This window comes from Lagenorhynchus albirostris, chromosome 3 (genome assembly GCF_949774975.1).
Source record: "Lagenorhynchus albirostris chromosome 3, mLagAlb1.1, whole genome shotgun sequence".
In the NCBI taxonomy this organism is placed as follows: domain Eukaryota; kingdom Metazoa; phylum Chordata; class Mammalia; order Artiodactyla; family Delphinidae; genus Lagenorhynchus; species Lagenorhynchus albirostris.
Genome location: NC_083097.1, coordinates 61757302 through 61779210, shown reverse-complemented (window position 1 = coordinate 61779210; position 21909 = coordinate 61757302). Strand labels below are relative to the sequence as shown.

Genomic DNA, 21909 nt, shown 5'->3' with positions numbered 1-21909 from the left:
TAGAGATTTTTCAACGAGGGTGCCAAGACCATTCAAAGGAGAAAGAACAGTCTGTTCAACAAATGGTGTTGGAACAACTGGATATCCACATTCAAAAGAATGAAGTTTGACCTTATTTCACACCCTATACAAAAATTAACTCAAAATGAATCATAAAGCTAAAATTAAGAGCTAAAACTATAAAGCTCTTGGAAGAAAACACAGGGATAAATGTTCATTACCTCAGGTTTGGCAAAGGATTCTTGGATATAATATCAAAACAAAAGCCACCAAATATAGATAATTTGACCTTAATCAGAATTTAGAACTTTTGTGCTTCAAAGGACATGAACAAGAAAATAAAAAAGTAATCGACAAAATGGGAGCAAATATTTGTAAATCGTATATCTGGATAAAGGACTTATATCCAAAATATATTTTAAAAAATCATTTATAACTCAATACTAAAAAGACAAATAACCCAGTTTTAAAATGGGCAAAGGATCTGAAAAGACATTTCTCCAAAGATGACATACAAATGGCCAATAAGCACATAAAATATGTTCAACATCATACAGTCATCAGGGGAATGCAAATCAAAACCAAAATTAGATACTTCACACTCACTAGGATGGCTACAATTATTAACAGGTAACAACAAATGTTGGCTAGGATGTAGAGAATGCGGAACCCTCATACACTGCTGGCGGGAATATAAAATGGTGCAGCCACTTTGGAAAACTGTCTGGCAGTTCCTCAAATGATTCGACATTGTTACCAGAAGACCCAGAGATGCTACTCCTAGGTATATACCCAACAGAAATTAAAACAAGTGTTCAAACGAAAACTTGTATACAGATGTTTATAGCACCATTATTCATAATAGTCAAAAGGTGGAAACAACCCAAATGTCCATCAACTGATGAACTGGCATTACTAATTCTCATAAGCACCCCATGCCAAACGCCAGGGAGGAGATTATTGAGATTGCTATCTGCATACACACTTACAAGGATTTCTTGTGGCACTTCTTGCACAGGGAAGACACTTGGTACAAAGTCAAATCCAACCAACCTCCACATCATCTTTTATGCCCATACATATTAAAAGTTGGGAAATTTCCTTCTTGTGACTTAAAAACATCCCATAGCGTTTGGACTTTCATTACCACCAAAAACTAAGTACAACTTTAATTATATCACATAGACTTCTTCTATCATTTTTATCTGTATTCGGTCTAAATACAGGTCTTTTTCTTTTTTCATAAATTTATTTATTTTTGGCTGCGTTGGGTCTTCGTTGCTGCGCGCAGGCCTTCTCTAGTTGCTGTGAGCAGGGCTACTCTTCATTGTGGTGCACAGGCTTCTCATGGCGGCTTGTCTTTGATGTGGAGCACAGGCTCTAGGCACGCAGACTTCAGTAGTTGTAGCACGTGGACTCAGTAGTTGTGGCTCGCAGGCTCTAGAGCACAGGGTCAGGAGTTGTGGTGCCCGGACTTAGTTGCACTGTGCTATGTGGGATCTTCCTGGACCAGGGCTCAAACTCATGTCCCCTGCATTGGCAGGTGGATTCTTAACCACTGCACAACCAGGGAAGTCCCTAAATACAGGTTTGATTCTTTTTTTTTTTTTTTTTTGACTGCATTGGGTCTTCATTGCTGCGCGCAGCTTTCTCTTTGTTGCACAGGCTTCTCAGTGCGGTGGCTTCTCTTGTTGTGGAGCACGGGCTCTAGGTGCGCGGGCTTCAGCAGCTGTGGCTCGTGGGCTCTAGAGCGCAGTCTCAGTAGTTGTGGTGCATGGACATAGTTGCTTCACGGCATGTGGGATCTTCTCCGACCACAGATTGAACCCATATCCCCAGCACTGGCAGGCAGATTCTTAACCACTGCGCCACCAGGGAAGTCCCTACAGGTTTGATTCTATCACTATTTGGGCAAGGAGATATTGCTTTGCATTTACCTTTAGGCAATTCTGGTTGAAAGAAACAGACTCTGCACACAGAAAGAAGGATGCCAGGTTTCACAGAGGCTGGAATTCTTCAAAACATGGCAATATCTCTTGTAGTGCAAGAGCAGCTCGAATAAGGGACTGGAATTCTATAAAATGACCAGAAGCCCTGGTCAGACGATTCCTACTCTAGTGCTTCATGATTTACATGATAGATAATTTGGCTCTTTCCTCATGTCTTTCCATGGTTATTCCCGCTACAACTACCTGACTTTTTCTCTGTGCTCTCACAGAGAAAGATAGCTCCTGAGAAAGATAGCTCAGTTAACTATCACTGTTCTCGCTGGGGCAAAGTTTTTGGACCAAGCGATCTTATCTGCTCCTGATCAGCTCAAAGACTGGCTTCTGCTTGATAAGATCAGTCAGCTAAGACCAGCATGGCAAGTATCACACAGTAAAGGACATGATCACCTATGTGTAAGTAATCACTTCAGGCTGCTCCCTCAGTAGATGCTGGGGCTCAGAGCATAGCATCCTAGAACATAAACCCTCTTCTCTGAGATGATCAGACTCAATTCCAATATCCAGTAGATTAAAACATGAGAGAATTTATGCATTCATAAAATGGTCCATAAGGGTACAAAAATGTAACAATTAGAGAGTTTTAAAGTAGAAAAAGAACTTGAGACACAAATCTCTGCCTTAGCATCTGTGATAGGTCATTGAAATTCTGTTTGAATTCCTTCAAGTGCTGGGGAACTCCATACCAAAAGAGCATTATCAGGCTATTCTAATAGATTTTTTTAAATCTTTATGTTAGGACAAAATCTATTTTCATACAAACTCTGCCAATTGGCCTTTTTTTCCTGAAGCAAGAACACATTTATTCATTCAACCAACTAAGAACCCTTCAAGCATCTGTATATCTCAAACTTCCCTTTAGCCTTCTGTAGACTAAACCCATTGAGTAAACTTAATTTTCCTAGGACTTGATTCCAGACCCATGGTCATTCTGTCTTCTTCTTGGGAACAACCTATCTTGTTCAAACCAGTCTTCAAATACGCACTGGGAACTGAAGACAATATTCACTGGATGGACAAGAACAGAATACTATAGATTCATTTTTAAGAACTGGTCACTAACTTCATTAATACAATATATATTTTCAGGAACTACATAACACTGTGATTCATATTAAGAAAATATCCAGTAAGTTTCCTGGATCTGCATTCGACACTAGTAAATATTAACTGCACTCCAAAAAACCTTTCTGGTTGCGGGGGCGGGGGGGCAACATCAGCAAAAGAACAGTTTACATTCAAAATTTTCACACTCACCATCACTTCTTTTACAATTATTGTAAAAGCCAAGGACCAAAATAAAACATGCTCGAACACTAGTTTTGTCTTTCAGCATTTGCGAGAGGTACCCCGCCCACACTGGCAGCCTCCCATTGTACCTGCCTGGGAGCTTACACAGCCGTAGGAGATACTCAATCTAGACAAAAGGTTTTCACATATCTTAAGAGCCTTGATCCACGGCTTCCCTGGTGGCGCAGCGGTTGAGAGTCCGCCTGCCGATGCAGAGGACACGGGTTCGTGCCCCGGTCCGGGAAGATCCCACATGCCGCGGAGCGGTTGGGCCTGTGAGCCATGGCCGCTGAGCCTGCGCGTCCGGAGCCTGTGCTCCGCAACGGGAGAGGCCACAGCAGTGAGAGGCCCGCGTACCGCAAAAAAAAAAAAAAAAAAGGCGTTGATCCACAGCACCCTGACACTGTACCCTAAATAAAGAAGACCGTCTCAGAAAGAATTACAGATGTGTTTTTTCTTAACATCTTTATTGGGGTATAATTACTTTACAATGGTGTGTTAGTTTCTGCTTTATAACAAAGTGAATCAGTTATACATATACATATGTTCCCATATCTCTTCCCTCTTCAGATGTGTTTTAAGCGATAGTTTGAACCCATATAAGATTAACAAATTGTTAAGAGAGTTGTACCAGCCTGGACTAAAAGAAACAGAGAGATTTCAAATTGAAAAGAGGTTTCTGGGCTCCCAATTTTCAATGGGAAGGAAGCAGACTGAAAATACTACTCCAGTTACAAACTGGAGTAATTTACAGAAGAGAAGGACTTCTCAGAGGGTAGAGCCAAAAGCAGAAGAAAATAAGATTAGAAAAAGACTTCCAAGGTAGTAGAACTGGGCCCTAATCAAAGAACTCTCATTGCCCCCAAAGTAGGGGACCCTGACTAATGAGCCTGGCTGGATTTCAGACCTGCTGTTTGTACCAGCGACTGCTACATGCCTCCCACTCCTCCATTTGATGGGAGTTCTATTGAGGTTATCCTGTACCTGTCTCACCATTTTACACTGGGTTTATCTTTTCAGTTCCTAGGTCTATATCAAGAGGGACAGAGCTCCTTTCATCAAGATGTGAAGTCTAATCCTCCCACTCCTTTTCTGAAGCTGGGCTGGTTTTGTGGCTTGTTTCGACTAAAAGAATGTAGCGGAAGCGAACTGACTCAAGAAGCCTTGTGGCTTTCACTCGTCTTCTTGGAACACTACTACCACCACGTAAAAAGCCCAGGCTATTCCTAGGAAAGGCCACATGAAAGAGCACCAATCGCTGCCCCCACTGACAGCCCCAGGTAACTGCCAGGTAGTTGAGCGAGGACATCTTAAACCATCCCACTCTAGTCAAGCTGCTGGATGACTGAAGCCACATGAGTGACTCTAGACAATAACATTTAAAAACAAACTGTCCAGCTAAATGTAGCTCAAATAACAAAATACTGAGCAAGTAATTTTTGTTTCAAGCCACTACATTTTGAGATTACAGTCAATCGTTCCTTGCTATAAGCAGGGTATTGGTTCCAGGAGCCCTCTTGGATACCAAAATCCTCAGATGCTCAAGTCCCTTATATAAACTGGTGTAATGCAGTCGGCCTCCATATCTGCGGATTTTGCATGTATTTGTTACACAGCAATAGGTAACTGAAACAGAGGTAAATAAAATAATGATGCATCTTAATTTGATGAAATATAATCAGCTCAATGGACTCTTTTTAAAAATATCAACCTGAGGAAAAGAGAGTGGGAACTCATGCAGTTCACATGAACATAAAATACCACAGACCATAAATTACTACCGCTATGTTCCAGATTAATGCTGAAAGATAAAGAAAAAATCCTTTCCTGTTGCTATCCAATCTCCAGTCTTAAAATTTTAAATGGCTAAGGGAAGAGTGGCATCCACTTTATTGTAAATGAAAACAAAACGGGTAACATCCTTGAATTATGGGTCTCTTTTTTTTTTTTTTTTGGCTGCGTTGGGTCTTTGTTGCTGCGTGCGGGCTTTCTCTAGTTGCAGCGAGCGGGGGCCACTCATTGTGGTGCACGGGCTTCTCATTGCGGTGGCTTCTCTTGTTGCAGAGCATGGACTCTAGGCCTGCGGGCTTCAGTAGTTGTGGCTTGAGGGCTCTAGAGCACAGGCTCAGTAGTTGTGGTGCGCAGGCTTAGTTGCTCCGCGGCATGTGGGATCTTCCCAGACCAGGGCTTGAACCCGTGTCCCCTGCATTGGCAGGTGGATTCGTAACCACTGTACCACCAGGGAAGCCCATGGGTTTCTTTTTAAGACAAAGTTTTCAATTTTCAACTTCAACTAAACTGTTAGGATACCACTGATATTACCACAACTAAAAAGATAAATAAAAACACTGAATTGTACGCCATTTTAAATAGATTATTTCAATAGAGTAGAATTAATGTTTGAGGCCAAAATAAAATGGACGGTTGCTCAATTTTAATATAGGGTTCTTTTATTAGGGAGGAAGCATGTGAAGTGACAAAGAACTAGGATTCAGACAACCTGGGTCTACTCTTAGTAGGGTGACCTAGGGCAAACCACTTAATTATTTTTAGCCTTGATTCCTCAACTATGACCCTCCAAACAGCTACTATTAGCACTCCAGAAGATTCAAAGGTAACATGAACTTCACCAAATTAATAAGCTAAGAATAATATCATCAACTATAATGAAATACAGTTCCTTGAATTCCTATTAATACTACCTATTATTATCTAATTAAAGGCACCATGCATTGAGCACTGATAACACACTAAATGTATGTTCACCTAATCCTATTAACAATCCTATGGAGAAGGTACTATTGATATTATTCTATTCTACATAATAGTAAACTAAAGGTATAGAGAGGCTAAGTAACTTTCCAAGGTTTCACAGCTGGTCAGTGACAAAGCCAAGATTAAATGCAGTTTTGGGTTTTTTGTTTGTTTGTTTGTTTTAACTCTTCAGCCAAAACTTTTAAATACTACATGAGAGCCTCAAGTCCAAGCTCCAAACACAAGACAAGAATTTTGGTGAAAGAAATGCAAACAGAGAATATATAGTGCCATCAGCAATTGACTAGGAATCAGGTGACCTAAATTCCAATGCCAATTCTGCACTACCTACGCCTCCATGTAAAACAATGGGCAAGTTAGCAACGGAAATCAAATAGTTTTTAATTAAGAAGAAATTAGGATGGTTGCCAAATGTGAAATATATATTTTGAAAATATGAACTTTATTTTTGAATACTGAAATATTTCAAATATTGAAAATAAGAACAGATTTGAGAAGAAAGATGACGATAAGGTAACACAAAGATGCACCTGAGAACTTTTTATATGTAAGTAGAGAGGACCAGAAATGCTATTTCAAGAATCACATTTACATAGAAGGAAACAAACAGTAGAAAGAAGAAAGAATATGCTATAAATGTAAAGCTTTACTTTGAGAGGAGGAAGGGCAGCTGAATTTAAGTAGAAAAATCAAAGGTCAGATACACAATGCTCTGACAGTCATCGAAAATAGGGAAAGATCATAAACAGAAACGTGTACAACCAAGTCTTCTTTAGGCCTAAATTATCCATCCTTTGAGGCATTTTATGAACCTAAATAATCACTGTCCTCTGAATGCACCCACTTATAAAGAACAAAAAAGTTTATAATTTTATGCCACAATGAATATTTAAAGCTACTTTTGGGTTTAGAATTATTACAGCAGCCTTCTGTACAGCAGAAGAGGAAAGTGTCATGGCAACATTACTTGTCACAAAAAAGCAGTCTGGGCTAAGAAGCCGACAATGTCTCGCCCTAACAAGAGAACTAGCTACGTAAATTAAGCCAGGAAATGGAATGACAGAACAGAAAACAGCCAAACTGTCAGATGCTGAATAAACAGCATCAATGAATTATTTGAATTAGGAAGAGCTAACAGGTTCTTAATGTTATACCTCAAAATATTCTAAAATAATACCCGTTTGGCAAGTGATGAGATGTCTCTTTAGAATGTTTATGATTTAAGAATAATCCGATTTTCCACAACATGGGATGATGGAATACTAAACTTCTGGGGGGAAAAAATTCTACTCAAAGTATAACCATATCATCTTTAAAACCTAAAAGTTTCAGGCCAGGTGTAGAGAATTTTCTTAAGTGCTATTAGAGGCAAAGGAATAGTTGACTGAGTCTATTCTACATTTCTACAGTGAGTCAAGCCGTCAATAATAATCAGAATTATTTAGTTAAGATAATCCTCCATGAAATTAACAGGCAAACAATCAGAAGAGGGATGTTTTTCCTTTTCTAGAATTCTTAATAAGAGATAAAACCAGGAGTAAAAGAAGAGATGTAAATTCAACAAGCCAGAAGTGACCCTTGTAGGACCACAAATTAAAGTTACTATTGTACCTAACCAGGAGAAATTAACCAACTTCGAGCAACAGAAACAAATTACACGTGCTAAACAACAGCACTCATTAAGAAACCTGGAGTGGTACTTTTTAAGGTATTTATATAGACGTTGCATTAAGTTAGGCGCAGATAATGAACACCTTAGTCTTCTTCCTTTGCCGGTTTCTATGCCAAGCCCTCTCGAAGCTGGGATCCAAAAGGTATACTCCAAGAAAGAAAGAAGCTCATGTGGGAAATGGTATCCTCATACAGCCCAGAGAACAGCTGACGCACAAGGAGCTTGGAAAATATCCCGTCGTTTACCTTACTAAGAGCGGTTAGGAAGGAAGATGATCGTCCACGTGCACTATTGTTTCCAGGTGTGTTTATTTATATTTAACTTACGCTTTGTTATCAGTACCCTCAACCTCAGGCAAATGGTGGGGAGGAGGGGTGGCAGCGCCGCTGGTGGCACCTGGGCGCAACACAAGTTTAAAAATTAAAAACAAAAACCTTTTATTTTTAATTGCAGCGTACTCGGTGCCCTCACCTCTCCTCCACATCTCTGCCATCACCCACGCAGCTCCTCTCAGCGCCGCCTCGGGTCCCCATGACAACCCCTCCCAAGGGTGAGCCCCCCTCCGCCGCGTCCCGGCCCCCGCCCCTGCCCGGCCAGCCACACTTACCTGACAGGTGACAACTCCACCTGCTCTAGGCTCTCACTCTCCCCGCTCCCGAGAGGCGGGCCGGGAACCCCGAAGCCCCGGGAACCCTCACTCCCGAGCCAGGGCACGACCCTCTCCAGTCGGGGACGCGGGGAGGGCCGGCCGTATGGGGAGCTCGGTAGGTTCCACTCCGACCCCAAAACGAGTGACGCGTGGGCCGGAGCGCGACCCCGCCGAGGGGTGCGGCGGCCCCGAGCCCCTGTCTTAAGGGGCTGAAGGGGGCCGAGTGGCGGGCGCGAAGGAACTTGTCGGTTTAAACAAACAACGACGCGTCACGGTGGCGGGAGATGCTGGGGACGACGCTCACCTTGAAAGGGTTGTTGAGATCCGGGTCTGCAAACGGGTTACTATCAAAATCCGACATCTCGCGCTCGGCGTCACCCACCCGACCCAGGCGCAGAGAGAGACAGAGAGGAGGCGAGGCCGCCGCCCCCCTGCGCGCTCACGTCGCCGCCGCAGCCGCCGCCGCCGCCGAGCAGATCCGGGTGCAGCTCGCGAGGCCACCCAGCCGGCCGTGCCACTGAGCATGCCCGGTGCGACGGGCTGCCGGACGCCGGCGCCGCTCCTAGTTCGCCATCCCGTTCCTCCGAGCCGCACTCCAGCACTCCGGGCTTTAAGTACGACCGAGTAGGAACTAGGGGCGGAGGAAGCTGGGAACAGTGGAAGAAGCGCGGAGGTGTTCTGTGTTAAGCGCATTTGGATGAGCGGAGCGTCCGGCTGGACTTGGTTGTGTTATCGATTTAAAATCGGCGCCGTGTGGCCAAGCATGAGTTACGGGAGAGGTGGCACTTTGTTGGCAAGAAAGACGTACACTGAGACCACTTCTCCAGGTTGGGAAGGCTGCTTGGGACGCAGGCTGCACACCTGGGGAAGGAGTGGCAGCTTAACTGGGCTCAGAGGCGCGGAGACCTAGAGAAGCTCCGCACCTGTAACCACAGATAACGCCCGGTGGGGCCTTGTCCTCACTAATGAATTTCGCACACCCCTGATTCCACCTGGAAATCCCTGCCTCCCGTCTTCCGGTTTTTTCCGACTCTATGTTGCTGCTAAATCACGGAGACCAGCCGTGGTGCTACCGATCCGGACCGGCTCCGCAGACGTTTGGGAAAGAGAGATTCAGTACCAGGGTCCGGCCCTTGGTACCGTTCTCCAGAATCTGCAAAATGGCTACTTCTCCAGAAATGATCGCGGGGTGGCACAGGTCCAAAGATCAAGACCCTTAAGTTAATGTTAGTGGGTGACAAAAAGATGCCGTTTTTGTTTTCTTTCAAGCATTCAGGCGCAAAATATACACTTCTCATTTTTTCCTATCCACTACCCAACACCAGAGATTACCAAAAAATGGTATGTGTGTGGAATTTATTTGTACCATTCGTTGCCCCACCCTTGAACTTAATGAGGGGGCATCTCTTTCCCCACCTCTCACCTTCCTTTTGCTCTAACAGCAAAACACTTAGCAGATAAAGCTATAAAAAGCCAGAATTATTTTCCCTTGATAGGTGCCCAAGAATTGGAAGGAACTAGAGTTAGTCTTCTTGGTCTTCTTGCACTATTCAAAATCATCTGGGAAATAGTTTCTCCCCACTGTGAAAACACTAGCTAGTGACGATAGACAAAAAAGCACATCTGCTGTAATCTCTCTTTGGCGGGATCCAGGTTGGGATATATGACAAAGAAGCTGCTTCTAGGCAGCCGACTAGGACTGTCAACTAATAATCGACAACAGACTGGAATGATCGTGGCCGAGCTGCAAGATTGTGGACATGAAAAAGAGCAAACCGTCTATTGTGCTTGCCCTCCTATCCTCAGCAGCTGTCAGGAGTCTAGTTTATAGCTGAGTGCTCAAAATATGCGTGGGGTTCAAATCCCAATTCTGATACTACTTGTGCTACCCACGTCACCTCTCTGAGTTTGTAAAGGGTTATTTTAGAATTAAATGAAATGAGATAGAGAAAAGTGCCATGCATGTATATAGTGCCTAACAAATCCTGTTGAATGTTTGAAAATGCCAAGGGAGCCCAGTCCATTGTTCTTATGTGTTTACCTCATGGCTCCTGAGCTTGACCTTGCCCAGCTGATCGACTTCTCCCACCACTTTGGCCCTCACTCCCTCCACCTGTCCTCCAAATGATTCAAATAATCAGCAGCTATTTATTATGCATCTACTATGTTCCAAGACAATGAAGATCAGCTGAGCCTGCATTGCAGGATGGAAATTTCCAAGGAAGCTGTGTTTACAGCTAATGATATTAGCACTTAATGCAAAGATTTACAGATTTCATTGTTACAGAATCACTTGGAATTTATTTTTTTTTAAAGAAGAGGTTGTGGGTAGGAGTTTATGAATTAATTAATTTATTTTTGCTGTGTTGGGTCTTCGTTTCTGTGCGAGGGCTTTCTCTAGTTGTGGCAAGTGGGGGCCACTCTTCATCGCGGTGCGCGGGCCTCTTACTATCGCAGCCTCTCGTTGCGGAGCACAGGCTCCAGACGCGCAGGCTCAGTAGTTGTGGCTCACGGGCCTAGCTGCTCCGTGGCATGTGGGATCCTCCCAGACCAGGGCTCGAACCCGTGTCCTCTGCATTAGCAGGCAGATTCTCAACCACTGTGCCACCATGGAAGCCCCCACTTGGAATATTTGTTAATGATGCACCTCTCCATATCTCCTGTCCCTGAGATTTGGCTTTACAGTAGGGGCCATGGATCTGCATTTTTTATTCTATTTTAAATGTCTTTATATATGAATATATTCCTTTACATAAATGCATAAATGGGTTCATAGCATACACACTAGTGTTTTCACCTTTTTAAAATTTTTTTTTATTTTTTGTCCTCCTTCCTCTCCCATATGTTAACAACCCAGTATGTTCCTTTCAATATTCTTATAATACTGTATATCTACAAGCACATAACGTAACTCACATAATCATATACAAACATATAATACATATGCATGCAGACATGCTTATACATAGTCATACAGAATTTTGGTATTGTCTTGCAAAAAGGGGATCATTTTTCTTTTTTTGCAACTTGTTTTTCTCACTCAGTGGCACAGTTTCTCAGTGAGAGGGGAATTGGCAGAGACAGTCTAAAGTTTCTTACCCCAGTACACCACATAAATATTATCACTTTTTATGTGTACCATTACTATAAAGGTGGAAAGTGTTAGGAAGCATAGCTTAATGGAAATCCCTCCAAATCAACAACCACGTGTCTAATTTATTCTTTTTAACAATTACCAAATCAGCATAGTTAAAGGACCCCAGGTGATTCTGATAGAGGTGATGCAATGACCACACTTCAAGGACACTGATATAAGGATATTCAGACATACAGTCCACAGGTGAGCTTATTAGAACCTTTCATGAAATTTAGAATCACAGGATAGGAGAATTGAAAGAACCTTTAGCCCCTCTCACAGCCAAAAAAGAAACTGAGTTTGAACAGGTTAAATCATTTGCCTCAGTTACAAAGGAAGTGAACGGAGGAACTAGGAACAGAACTTGAGTCTCCCAACTCACATTTCAGACATTAAATTGATATATTTGGTTGGTAATATTTCATATAGGAAGAAGAAATGCTATGTGCAAGGTAGAGAGAAAGCATACAGGAGCCTTCATTCGTTGGAGTAGTTCATTTTTTAGGAGCTGCCTCCTAAGTTTGATAGAGCAAAGAATGAAGAGTCAAAACTACTTGCTAGATCCAGCTCTACCATAAACCAGCTGAGTGACCTTGATCATATCAGTTCACCTCTCTGACCTGAGTTTCCGTACTAGTCAGTCAACAAGTATTTACTGAGCACCTACAAAGTGGTGAACATTGTTTTAGGTGTTGGGGGTAAAGCAGTGAACAAGCTGTAAGGGAGGCTCTGTTCCCAAGAAACTTCCTAAAAGGCCCAGAACATGGCTAAATGGTATCTCGGGTCCTTTAAACAGCTAGAACATTCTGTTAATCTGTGCCAGTGACCCACCCCTCCCTAACTCTGTTTCTTTTTCTCCTTAGGAATGCTTCACCCCACCATCATGCTGCTTCTCCCTCAGTCTGACAAATTTAATTTGTGAATCCTTTGGGCAAGGGCTATAATCTGAATTCCATGTTTTCTATACTGACAGCCGGTGAGTATTGAGAAAATGTCAAGTTAGTTATATTTCTTACCTCAAAAGTTTCACTGGGCTTTCCTGGTGGCGCAGTGGTTGAGAGTCCGCCTGCCGATGCAGGGCACACGGGTCATGCCCCGGTCCGGGAAGATCCCACATGCCGCAGAGCGGCTGGGCCCATAAGCCATGGCCGCTGAGCCTGTGCGTCCGGAGCCTGTGCTCCGCAACGGGAGAGGCCACAACAGTGAGAGGCCCGTGTACCGCAAAAAAAAAAAAAAAAAAAAAAAAGCAAAACAGTATTATAGTGAAATATATAAATTATATAGTAAATTGTATGGTATATAATGTATACTATAATATGTGGTAAATTATATAGTAATAGTAAAATATATAAATATAGCAATATTAGTAATATGTAGTAATATATACAGTAACATATAAATGTAGTAAAATAGTAAAAGAAGCATTACAGTCCTGTGACTTTTTTGGATATACTATTTGTTCTTGTGTGAACAGACAGAAAGAAGACTACTCATTTTTATCTAGGTACATTTTCAGAAAACTGATTTTGTTTTTTTCATGAACCATCAATTATATAATCATACTTGATATGACCTAATGTCTATGCAATTTCATAAAAGTCTTCAAAGTAAGGACAGTTTATAATGCTTAGATTGCAAAATTAGGCATAAATTTTCAGGGGGACTCTTATAAGTGAGGAAATAATCAGAGCAATCTAACCCACTTTCTCCCATCCAAGTACTAACCAGGCCAGACCATGCTTAGCTTCCAAGATCAGAAGAGATTGGGTACTTTCACGGTGGTGTGGCCCATTTTCTGATCTCCTGAAAGAAATACCCCAAGTCTGATTATTAGGCCTTTAAGGAAAGAAAGATTGCTTTCAGGTTCTCCCTTTACTTTAATGTTGAGAATTTTAAGAAAGAAATCAGATTTATTTAAAATGGCTATTCTCTTCCTTACCTCATGAGAAGAGAGGGTAGAGACAGCTAAAATTTCTTGAATGCCTGGTATATGTCAGGCACTGAGATGCTGGAGGCTCAACAGACATTTTCTCATATGCAACATACCTTTGGGAGGTAAGTATTATTATTTCCATTTTACAAATGAGAAAATGGAAATTCAGAGAAGTGAGTGAATCTGAAAGTAATTTTTTTTAACTGTGTGCTTTTTATTTGGTTACATAAATCATATGTAAAGGATTCAGATAAGCCAGAACAGAACATAAAGTCTCCTTTACCATTCCCTCCCACGCCCAGCTCCCAGTGCCTCCCTGCAGGTAACCACTGTCAACAAACAGGCAGCTCCCTTCCAGTCCCCTTTCAACGCCTTTACACTCTTACACACGTCTTTTATGTATGTTGGACCTTATTATACAACTGTTCTGCAACTTCCCTTTTTTTTTTATTATTTTAAGAATTATGTTGAGAAATAGAGGCCTAACGCTGGGGGTTTGTGTTGTTTGTCCTTGCATTCTACATTAGGCTTTATTATATTGCCCAAATGGAGAAGGCCATGTTGTTTTTTTTTAAAGAAGTAGCATAGTCTTGTTGGTTCATTAAGCATATGACATGGTAACTCATGCTTGGCCAGTGTCCAGCTACCAGATGACCAGGGAGAAATGGCGACTGGGTTGTGGATAACCATATTCATAGTCTCCGAGTCTGAGAACCAGGGCTCTCACCCAACCCCCACTGCATAACTGCCTTCATCTGCCCAGTTCATGGGGCAGCTGACACAGTTGGCTTCCCGCCATTTGTGGCCTCAGGAACTTCGATGGTTCTGCCTGCCTCTTGGCATGGATAGAGGCTCTAGAGCCGAGGGAATACAATGTTCCTCCCATCAACACCAGTATGGACCTGCTCAGACCTCATACTCTCCAGAGGTCTCAGGCAAAGCACTGGGTTTTCCTGGGGGATGGGCCTTCCCCAGGGAGGTTCTCATAATTTTAGGGGTTTTTTACAATGATTTGATGAATCACAACTTTTCCATTTGCCCTTCTCTTTAAATTTTTACAGCCCTTCTCTCATGGAACCTGACACACATTCTCCTGGGAGCTTGGTAACAAGACAACAGAAAGCCACCACACAGTGTTGCAAGCAAACTGTCCTTTCATCCCTGACCACCACCATTATCCCTGGACCAAGCCTGGATATCTTGACATTCTCCTACCTCGAAGCATCCTCCCTGGTCCAGGGTTGCTTTCTAAGGACAAAGCATAGAACTGTTCCTTTTCTTAGTTCTAAAAGCTACTTAGTCTGAGAACTGGGCATTAGCTCCACCTTATCATTCACTCCTCCAGAAAGCCTAGAAAGTCTCAGGCATGTGTAAGTCACGCAAATAACAGGAGATATGCAAAGTAGCCTCTATTATATCATCCCAGAACTATATATCTCATATTGAGCTATAGTTAAAGAAATTGGAGAGCTTTATCTTTCAACTATCAATTTCGAATTTCTCCCTTTCTTTGGCACCTGCAAATAGTCTTTCCTGGCAACTCCTACCGAGAGAATTAGTTGCTCCATCCTCTATAGAACAAGAGAACTCTGTTTATACCTTCATCATCTACAGATATTATTACCTTGTATTAATAATACAAGAATTGGGTTTGACCAAAAGCAGGATCTGGGGTGAAAGTGACGAGGAGCTTGAGTACGCATAGTCTATTTGGGTGGTGTTCCCAGGAAGCCAGAGTGAGGAAGAGGGAAGGATGAGACAGATAAAAAGGGAAAACCAATAAAGGAGGAATTATTAAGCAGTTTACAACCGTGGGTAATTAGGACTCAATCCCAACACACACACACACACACACACACACACACACACACACACACACACAGGCAGAGAGTAGCTTCAGGGAGGTCCCTGAGGCAGTAAAGCTGAGAAACTCAGTGGACACTAGTAGTGAGAAGCCTTCATGGGGACATCGCTGGTGGCCCAATGGTTAAGTATCTGCCTTCCAATGCAGGGGACGCAGGTTCGATCCCTGGTTGGGGAACTAAGATCCTACATGCCGCAGGGCAACTGAGCCCATGTGCCATAACTAGAGAGCCTACGTGCCGCAATTACAGGGCCCATGCTCTCTGGAACCCATGCGCCACAACTAGAGAGAAACCTGTGTGCTGCAACGAAACATCCCACATGCCACAACTAAGACCCAACTAAGCCAAAAATTAATTAATTAATTAAAAACAAAAAAGAAGACTTCAACATACATGGCACTGTCTACCACAGCTCAAGTTAGAGGTGGCCAAAGGAATGTGACCTGGGGCATCAACAATGTCTATAATACCTCTTGACACATCTCTGTCCCCCTTTAGATTATATATCTCTCTGGGGCACACACCATATCTTGATCATTTTCATATCCTTGATACACAGCACAGCATCTGGCATAATGTGAAAACTAAATGACTGCATGGATGGATGGATGGATGGATGGAGCTAAGAAAGTAGTTTCTTTCACATGAGATTTGCACTCACCTAACAGCTTTTCTAACCTCTTTTTATTACTTGCTTTTTTAATAGTAGTTTTTACCATACCTTCTGAAGCTTTGCCAAAAAGGCTACATTTTATCATAGTACATAAAAGCTGTAGGAAAAGTTTCTAAAAAGATTTTTTAAGAACAATGAAATTTCTATATAAAAATTTAAAAAAATTATTTCCCTTCCTTTTGCCTGCTTTGTCACCCACTTTTCACCATAAAAGGCACGGGAAGAAGAGTGAACATAAAATAAAAACAGAAAACATCTACTTCGTCAGTCAAGGTTCCAAAAAAATTAATCACATTTTCACAAGGGTATTAGACCAGTTTCCTGATTAAATTGTAGTTTGGTACACAAATGAATTTGAAAAATAAACCCAGTGGAGATTTAGTGATGTGAGATTTTAAAATTAGTGTTAGCAAAAGAATAATCAAGTCCAATAATTTCTAAATCAGTGGAATGAGGGTCCCAGAACATTATCTCAAGTTGAGAAGTTGAGAACTCAGACAGGTCTAAACATGTCAGGGTAGCCTGTAGACAGGCTCACCAGAGCACAACTTTAAGAGGACCGAGGAGCATTATGGGAAGAACAGTGGGAGATGCTGACAGCCAACCTCTAGGCCTGAGGCCCTGAAACCACTGGGGAGCAGAAACTCTTCCTTTATCCTCTGACAGGCAATGTACTTGGTGGGGAAAGAGTTCTACCCCAGAGGAGGGAATGAGAGAACCAGGCTTGTTAAGTAGACAGGGATGAGGTCTGAGAAGGAGGACAAATCTGGATGCAGCATGAGAAGCAGCACTTGATTGCCTTCCCATCCAGCCCTCGGAAACTCATGCCAAACTCCTAGGGAGAGAAAAGCTGTAATAGAGAGGAAGCTAAATAAAGAACTATTATCACTAGAAGCACAGCAAGACACTGAGAACAGATAGCTCTGTGTCACGTGAGGAAACAAATAACCTCACTTCAGAACCAAGAACCTTGCCAATATTGGGAGAAAGGAGAGAAGGGGTTAGGCTGAGCAACAGGGGTGCAACGTCATGTACTTCTAAGCGGAAGAAGAGGGAGGTCATGATGGAATGACCTACAGAGAAAAGTAATACATCAAGAGGAAGGGTGGAGGCATCCAGGCCACCAGCCAGGAGGCAGAGCTGAGATTAAAACCCCACTTCCTGCCTTCTGGGTGGCAGAATCATGAAGAACATCCTCTTACCCTCTAACCTGGTGACTGCCCATCTCAGGCCAATCCACACTGCCCAAGACAATCACTCCTTACTAGACAACATTGATTTTTGTTCCTTCCTTATGTGGAAATCTTCTGAAAACTCGATTTGATTAAACATACAAATGAGACATAGCATTAAATATTTCTTAGTATTTGTCAAGGTGAAGAAAATTATAAATAAGAAAGCTTATTTGACTTGATTATTAAATTTAATTCATATGTAAATACATGTGTTTTATTATATAAGCAATTGATATCTATTAGAAGAAAGGTTCTGGATTACCCTATGGTTTGCATAGATTTGAAAAAAAATGTTTGAAGTGGCATTCTGGTGCATTATCCCACCAAACAAAGAAATAAAAACATTATTTGAGAAAAATATAGAAAACTAAAGTCAAATGGTAAAATCAACAATGCTAAATCCATGCAAGAATTATTATATAACCATCAAAATGATGTTTTTTAAAAATGTGTAATAACTTGAAAAAACAAGTATAATGATGAATGGAGGAAAGATAAGATATATTGAATATAAAGAGTAGAGATATGACTTCAATTTTTTTTTCTTTTTTTTTGTGGTACACGGGCGTCTCACTGCTGTGGCCTCTCCCGCTGTGGAGCACAGGCTCCGGACGCGCAGACTCAGCAGCCATGGCTCACGGGCCCAGCCGCTCCGTGGCATGTGGGATCCTCCCAGACCGGGCCTCAAACCCACGTCCCCTGCATTGGCAGGTGGACTCCCAACCACTGCGCCACCAGGGAAGCCCACAACTTCATTTTTAAAACCTAAAATTAGAAGATAGATGAGACAATGGACTATTTGTTTTCTCTTTCTACTTTGCCTTCTATTTATTCAATGACCATCCATTATGTTAACAACTTGCACAGGAGAAAGAATATGGCTTAGTTTTAACTTAAATGATTGTGTAAAAAAAAACACCACCAAATCTTCACAGGGCTTAGATTTGAAAACAAATGACTTTACAGATCTAGAATAAACAGTTTTGAATCAAATAATTCTGTGCCTTAGTTAGAAAATCACCTTTTTCTCCAGCATTGTCTGGAACAAATATGTAAAAATTGGAGAATTGTATGCCTGGCAGTTACCTTGCCGAAAGGAGGCCCTCGATAAACATTTATTAACGGCATGGTAAGTCCCTACTACCTGCTCTTTTCCAAAATTTAATCACCCTACTCGGTGCAAAACAAAACAAAACAATGTTCAGAGGTTTAAATCCAGCCTTAGCAAGGAGACTCCCTATGTATCATCCTTTTTGTTACCAGTATCACGTGCCTGTGAATGTCTTAGAACGAAACACTGATACTGGCATTAACTATATTTTAAAATTTTAATTAATTAATTTTTTTTTTCTTTTTTTTTTTGCGGTATGCGGGCCTCTCACTGTTGTGGCCTCTCCCGTTGCGGAGCACAGGCTCCGGACGCGCAGGCTCAGCGGCCATGGCTTACGGGCCCAACCGCTCCACGGCATGTGGGATCTTCCTGGACCGGGGCACGAACCCGTGTCCCCTGCATCGGCAGGCAGACTCTCAACCACTGCGCCACCAGGGAAGCCCTTAATTAATTAATTTTTGATCAACAGGTACAAAAATGCTTCTGGAAGGTGATCTATGTCATAACTAATAGGATTGTCTTTGTTTAGGATGCAAGCTGGCCATACCAGAGAGACGAACCACATGATTTGAGTCACATGGTATCAGTTGTCTGAGTTCAACCATATAAGCAAGAAATCAGTCAATTATGCCTGTGGAATAAAACTCCATTAAAACTCTGGACACAAAAGCTCAGCTGATCTTCCCTGGTAATACTCCCGGCATATTGACAAACATCAGTGCTGGGAGGTTAGTGGGTCATTACTCCATGGGAGAGTACAAAAAAAGCTTTGTGTTTGGAGCTCTCCCAAACTGTGGCCTATGTGCCTCTTCCTTTGGCTGATTTTAATGTGTCATTTCCTGTAATAAACCAGAATCATGAGTATAATAACTTTTGCCGAAAGGAGGCCCTTGATAAATATTTATTAACAGCATGGTAAGTCCCTACTACCTGCTCTTTTCCAAAATTTAATCACCCTACTCGGTGCAAAACAAAACAAACAGTGCTCAGAGGTTTAAATCCAGCCTTAGCAAGGAGACTCCCTATGTATCATCCTTTTTGTTACCAGTATCATTTGCCTGTGAATGTCTTAGAACGAAACACTGATACTGGCATTAACTATATTTTAAATTTTTAATTAATTAATTTTTGATCAACAGGCACAAAAATGCTTAGGGACTTACCATGCCATAAAGTGAGTTCTATGAAGCCTTCTAATGAATTATCAAACCTGAGGGTGGTTTTAGGAACCTCTCAAACTTTCAGTTGGCATCAGAAGTGAGAGCAGTCCTTAGGGGCTGTGCCTTCAAACTTTGCAGTTTGAATAACTCCAGGCATGAAGATAATATGTAAACAAATGGATGTGACTGAACTGGCCCTTGGGTTTGCCAACCCCTGTTCTAGCTCATTAAAATAGCTGTACAACATAAGTTCCGCACATATGTTTTGCTGTGATGCATAATTGTGTCCAAACAAGTACAATATTCTACCAATCAAAATAAAATCTGTAATTGTCAAAATTTGCAGATATTTTATATATACACAGAGTAACTGAACTGCAACATTTTTGTGACAAAACTGATGCTGAAAACAAAATAATATATAGATTTTAGTATGTGCCCATTTCTTTCCTGCCCATATCCAATTAGATTTTCTTAGTGTTTGTACTTTTGAAGAACTATAATACTTTGTAAATCAACCTAACTTTCCCACAGTGCTATTGTAGTAAGCAAATAATCCCCTCAGCATGTGTTTAGAACAGTATAATAGGAATCCTGACAAGAAAAAAAAGAAGCACAGAAAACACTGGGTTATTAACAATCTTGAGTGTTCTAGAATTTTCCTAGGAAACAGGAAGAATTTATACCTTTGGCCCACAAACAAAGAGATGCCAAATAACATCTTTCTGTAACATATAGACATTTGTCCACATGTCTTGGTCAACATGTTCCTTTATTCTAGTCAAAGAGATTATAGGGAAAAAATCCTATGGGCTGCATTCACTTTAAATCTGGTTTTCTTTTGGTATAAAATCAATTTTCTGTTCTTGTCATATTCTTTCTCAACATTAGACATTTTTGAGAAGGTAATAAACTCATTATTTTATTATTAACCATGAGTAATTTAGTTCTTCATTGAATTTTCTGTGGTAGTTATTGAATACCAAAAACTGGTACAGCTTAATTGCCAAGATATCCTAACTGGCATGAATGACTTTTTCTATGTGATGGACGTACTGTAACTAAAATATCTACTGGCTAGATAGTCTCATGTATACGATATCAGAATATCTCCCAACGCTGACCAACTTCCTCCTTTTGGAATATTAGCAGGGAAGATGTCTCACATTGGTAATATAGTGGCCACTTGCACTCAGCTATTGCCTGGTGTATGACAAATACTCTCTACTCAGTCAAGAGGTCCATTCAATTTTCTGACAACTACCACCAAGCTGACTTCAGAGGAGAGGGCAGAATGGGGGAAAACTCACATTCCTCCACCACTCCGTTTCAGCAGTGAACACAGACTTATTCCTAATGCCCCACAACATGAATAACACTGGACCATAGCACTTGAAATTTTAGTGAAGGCTGAAAAATATTAAAGGAGACTTAGAACATACAAAAGAAAAAATGTAAAATAGAAATTTAGATATTAGTACTAGAGTCAATCAGCCATTGCTCTGCACTGAGGATCCACTTGAGCCATTTCCCTCTTTAGCCTGTAGCATGAAACAAGCTACATGCTACAGCCTCTTTAGCCTATAGCATGAAACAAGTAGCCAACACTATCTTATCTTCCACAGTCATTTATCTCTATCATGTCCTCCTTAACCAGAGTTATATCCCACTGCCTCCAACCGAGAGAGAGGATGAAGTCCTCCCTTCCTTAATCCACGACTATTTTTATTCTTTCTCCAGGAAACTAACAATGGGTCCACCATTTTCTTCAGGAGAGATATCCCCACCCTCACCTCAGATCCTTTGAACCACTTAACCTATACAAAGTAAACAAGTACAGTAGTTCAAAGTACACGTCCCAAACTCTGACTCATTCAGTTATAAATGGTACCTCATGTGAGACGTTAATTATTCAGTACATGGTAGGCTGCAGTAATCCAGTGCAGTTTGGGACAGAAATAGAGACACAGATGTAGAGAACAAATGTATGGGCACCAAGCGGGGAAAGTGGCAGGGGGGGTGGTATGATGAATTGGGAGATTGGGATTGACATATGTACACTAATATGTATAAAATGGATAACTAATAAGAACCTGCTGTATGAAAAAAAAATTATTAAAAAAAAATCCAGTGCAGTTTCATTTCATAGTCTTTCTTTCAGTATGCAGAAAGGAGGAAATTAGACCCATGCATCCCCTCCGGTGTGGTCCTAGTCTCATGATTTCCTGTGAGGAAATAACTGAATAAAAATGTACTCATCTATCAAAAACAATTCTCTTTGAATTAGTAGAAAGATTTTTTCCCCCTAAGTCTGAAATGGCCTCATCCTAGAAAGATATAATGCAATTTTTACTGCTAAACAAAAATTAATATTTAAATCAGAAATATCTGCCTTTGGTTCAGC

At 41.5% G+C, this 21909-nt stretch overlaps 1 protein-coding gene and 1 long non-coding RNA gene across 5 annotated transcripts in view; one reads left to right on the top strand and one right to left on the bottom strand.

Annotated features, from left to right (window-relative positions):
- The window catches only part of SCAMP1 (secretory carrier membrane protein 1), a 138397-nt gene extending 129508 nt beyond the window's left edge, over positions 1 to 8889 (bottom strand). For 2 of the 4 annotated variants that reach the window (XM_060143168.1, XM_060143167.1), the window contains exon 1: positions 8697 to 8889. In XM_060143168.1, coding sequence (XP_059999151.1) covers positions 8697 to 8753 — 57 coding nt within the window. In that variant the 5' untranslated portion in view covers positions 8754 to 8889. The remainder of the gene's footprint in view (positions 1 to 8696) is intronic. The other 2 variants (XM_060143166.1, XM_060143165.1) reach the window with 2 other exon arrangements.
- Positions 8212 to 19138, top strand: LOC132516910 (uncharacterized). Its single transcript, XR_009539510.1, has 3 exons — positions 8212 to 8293; positions 12392 to 12504; positions 18875 to 19138. It is a non-coding gene; the product is annotated as an uncharacterized LOC132516910 (long non-coding RNA).
- The last annotated feature ends 2771 nt before the right edge of the window (positions 19139 to 21909 follow it).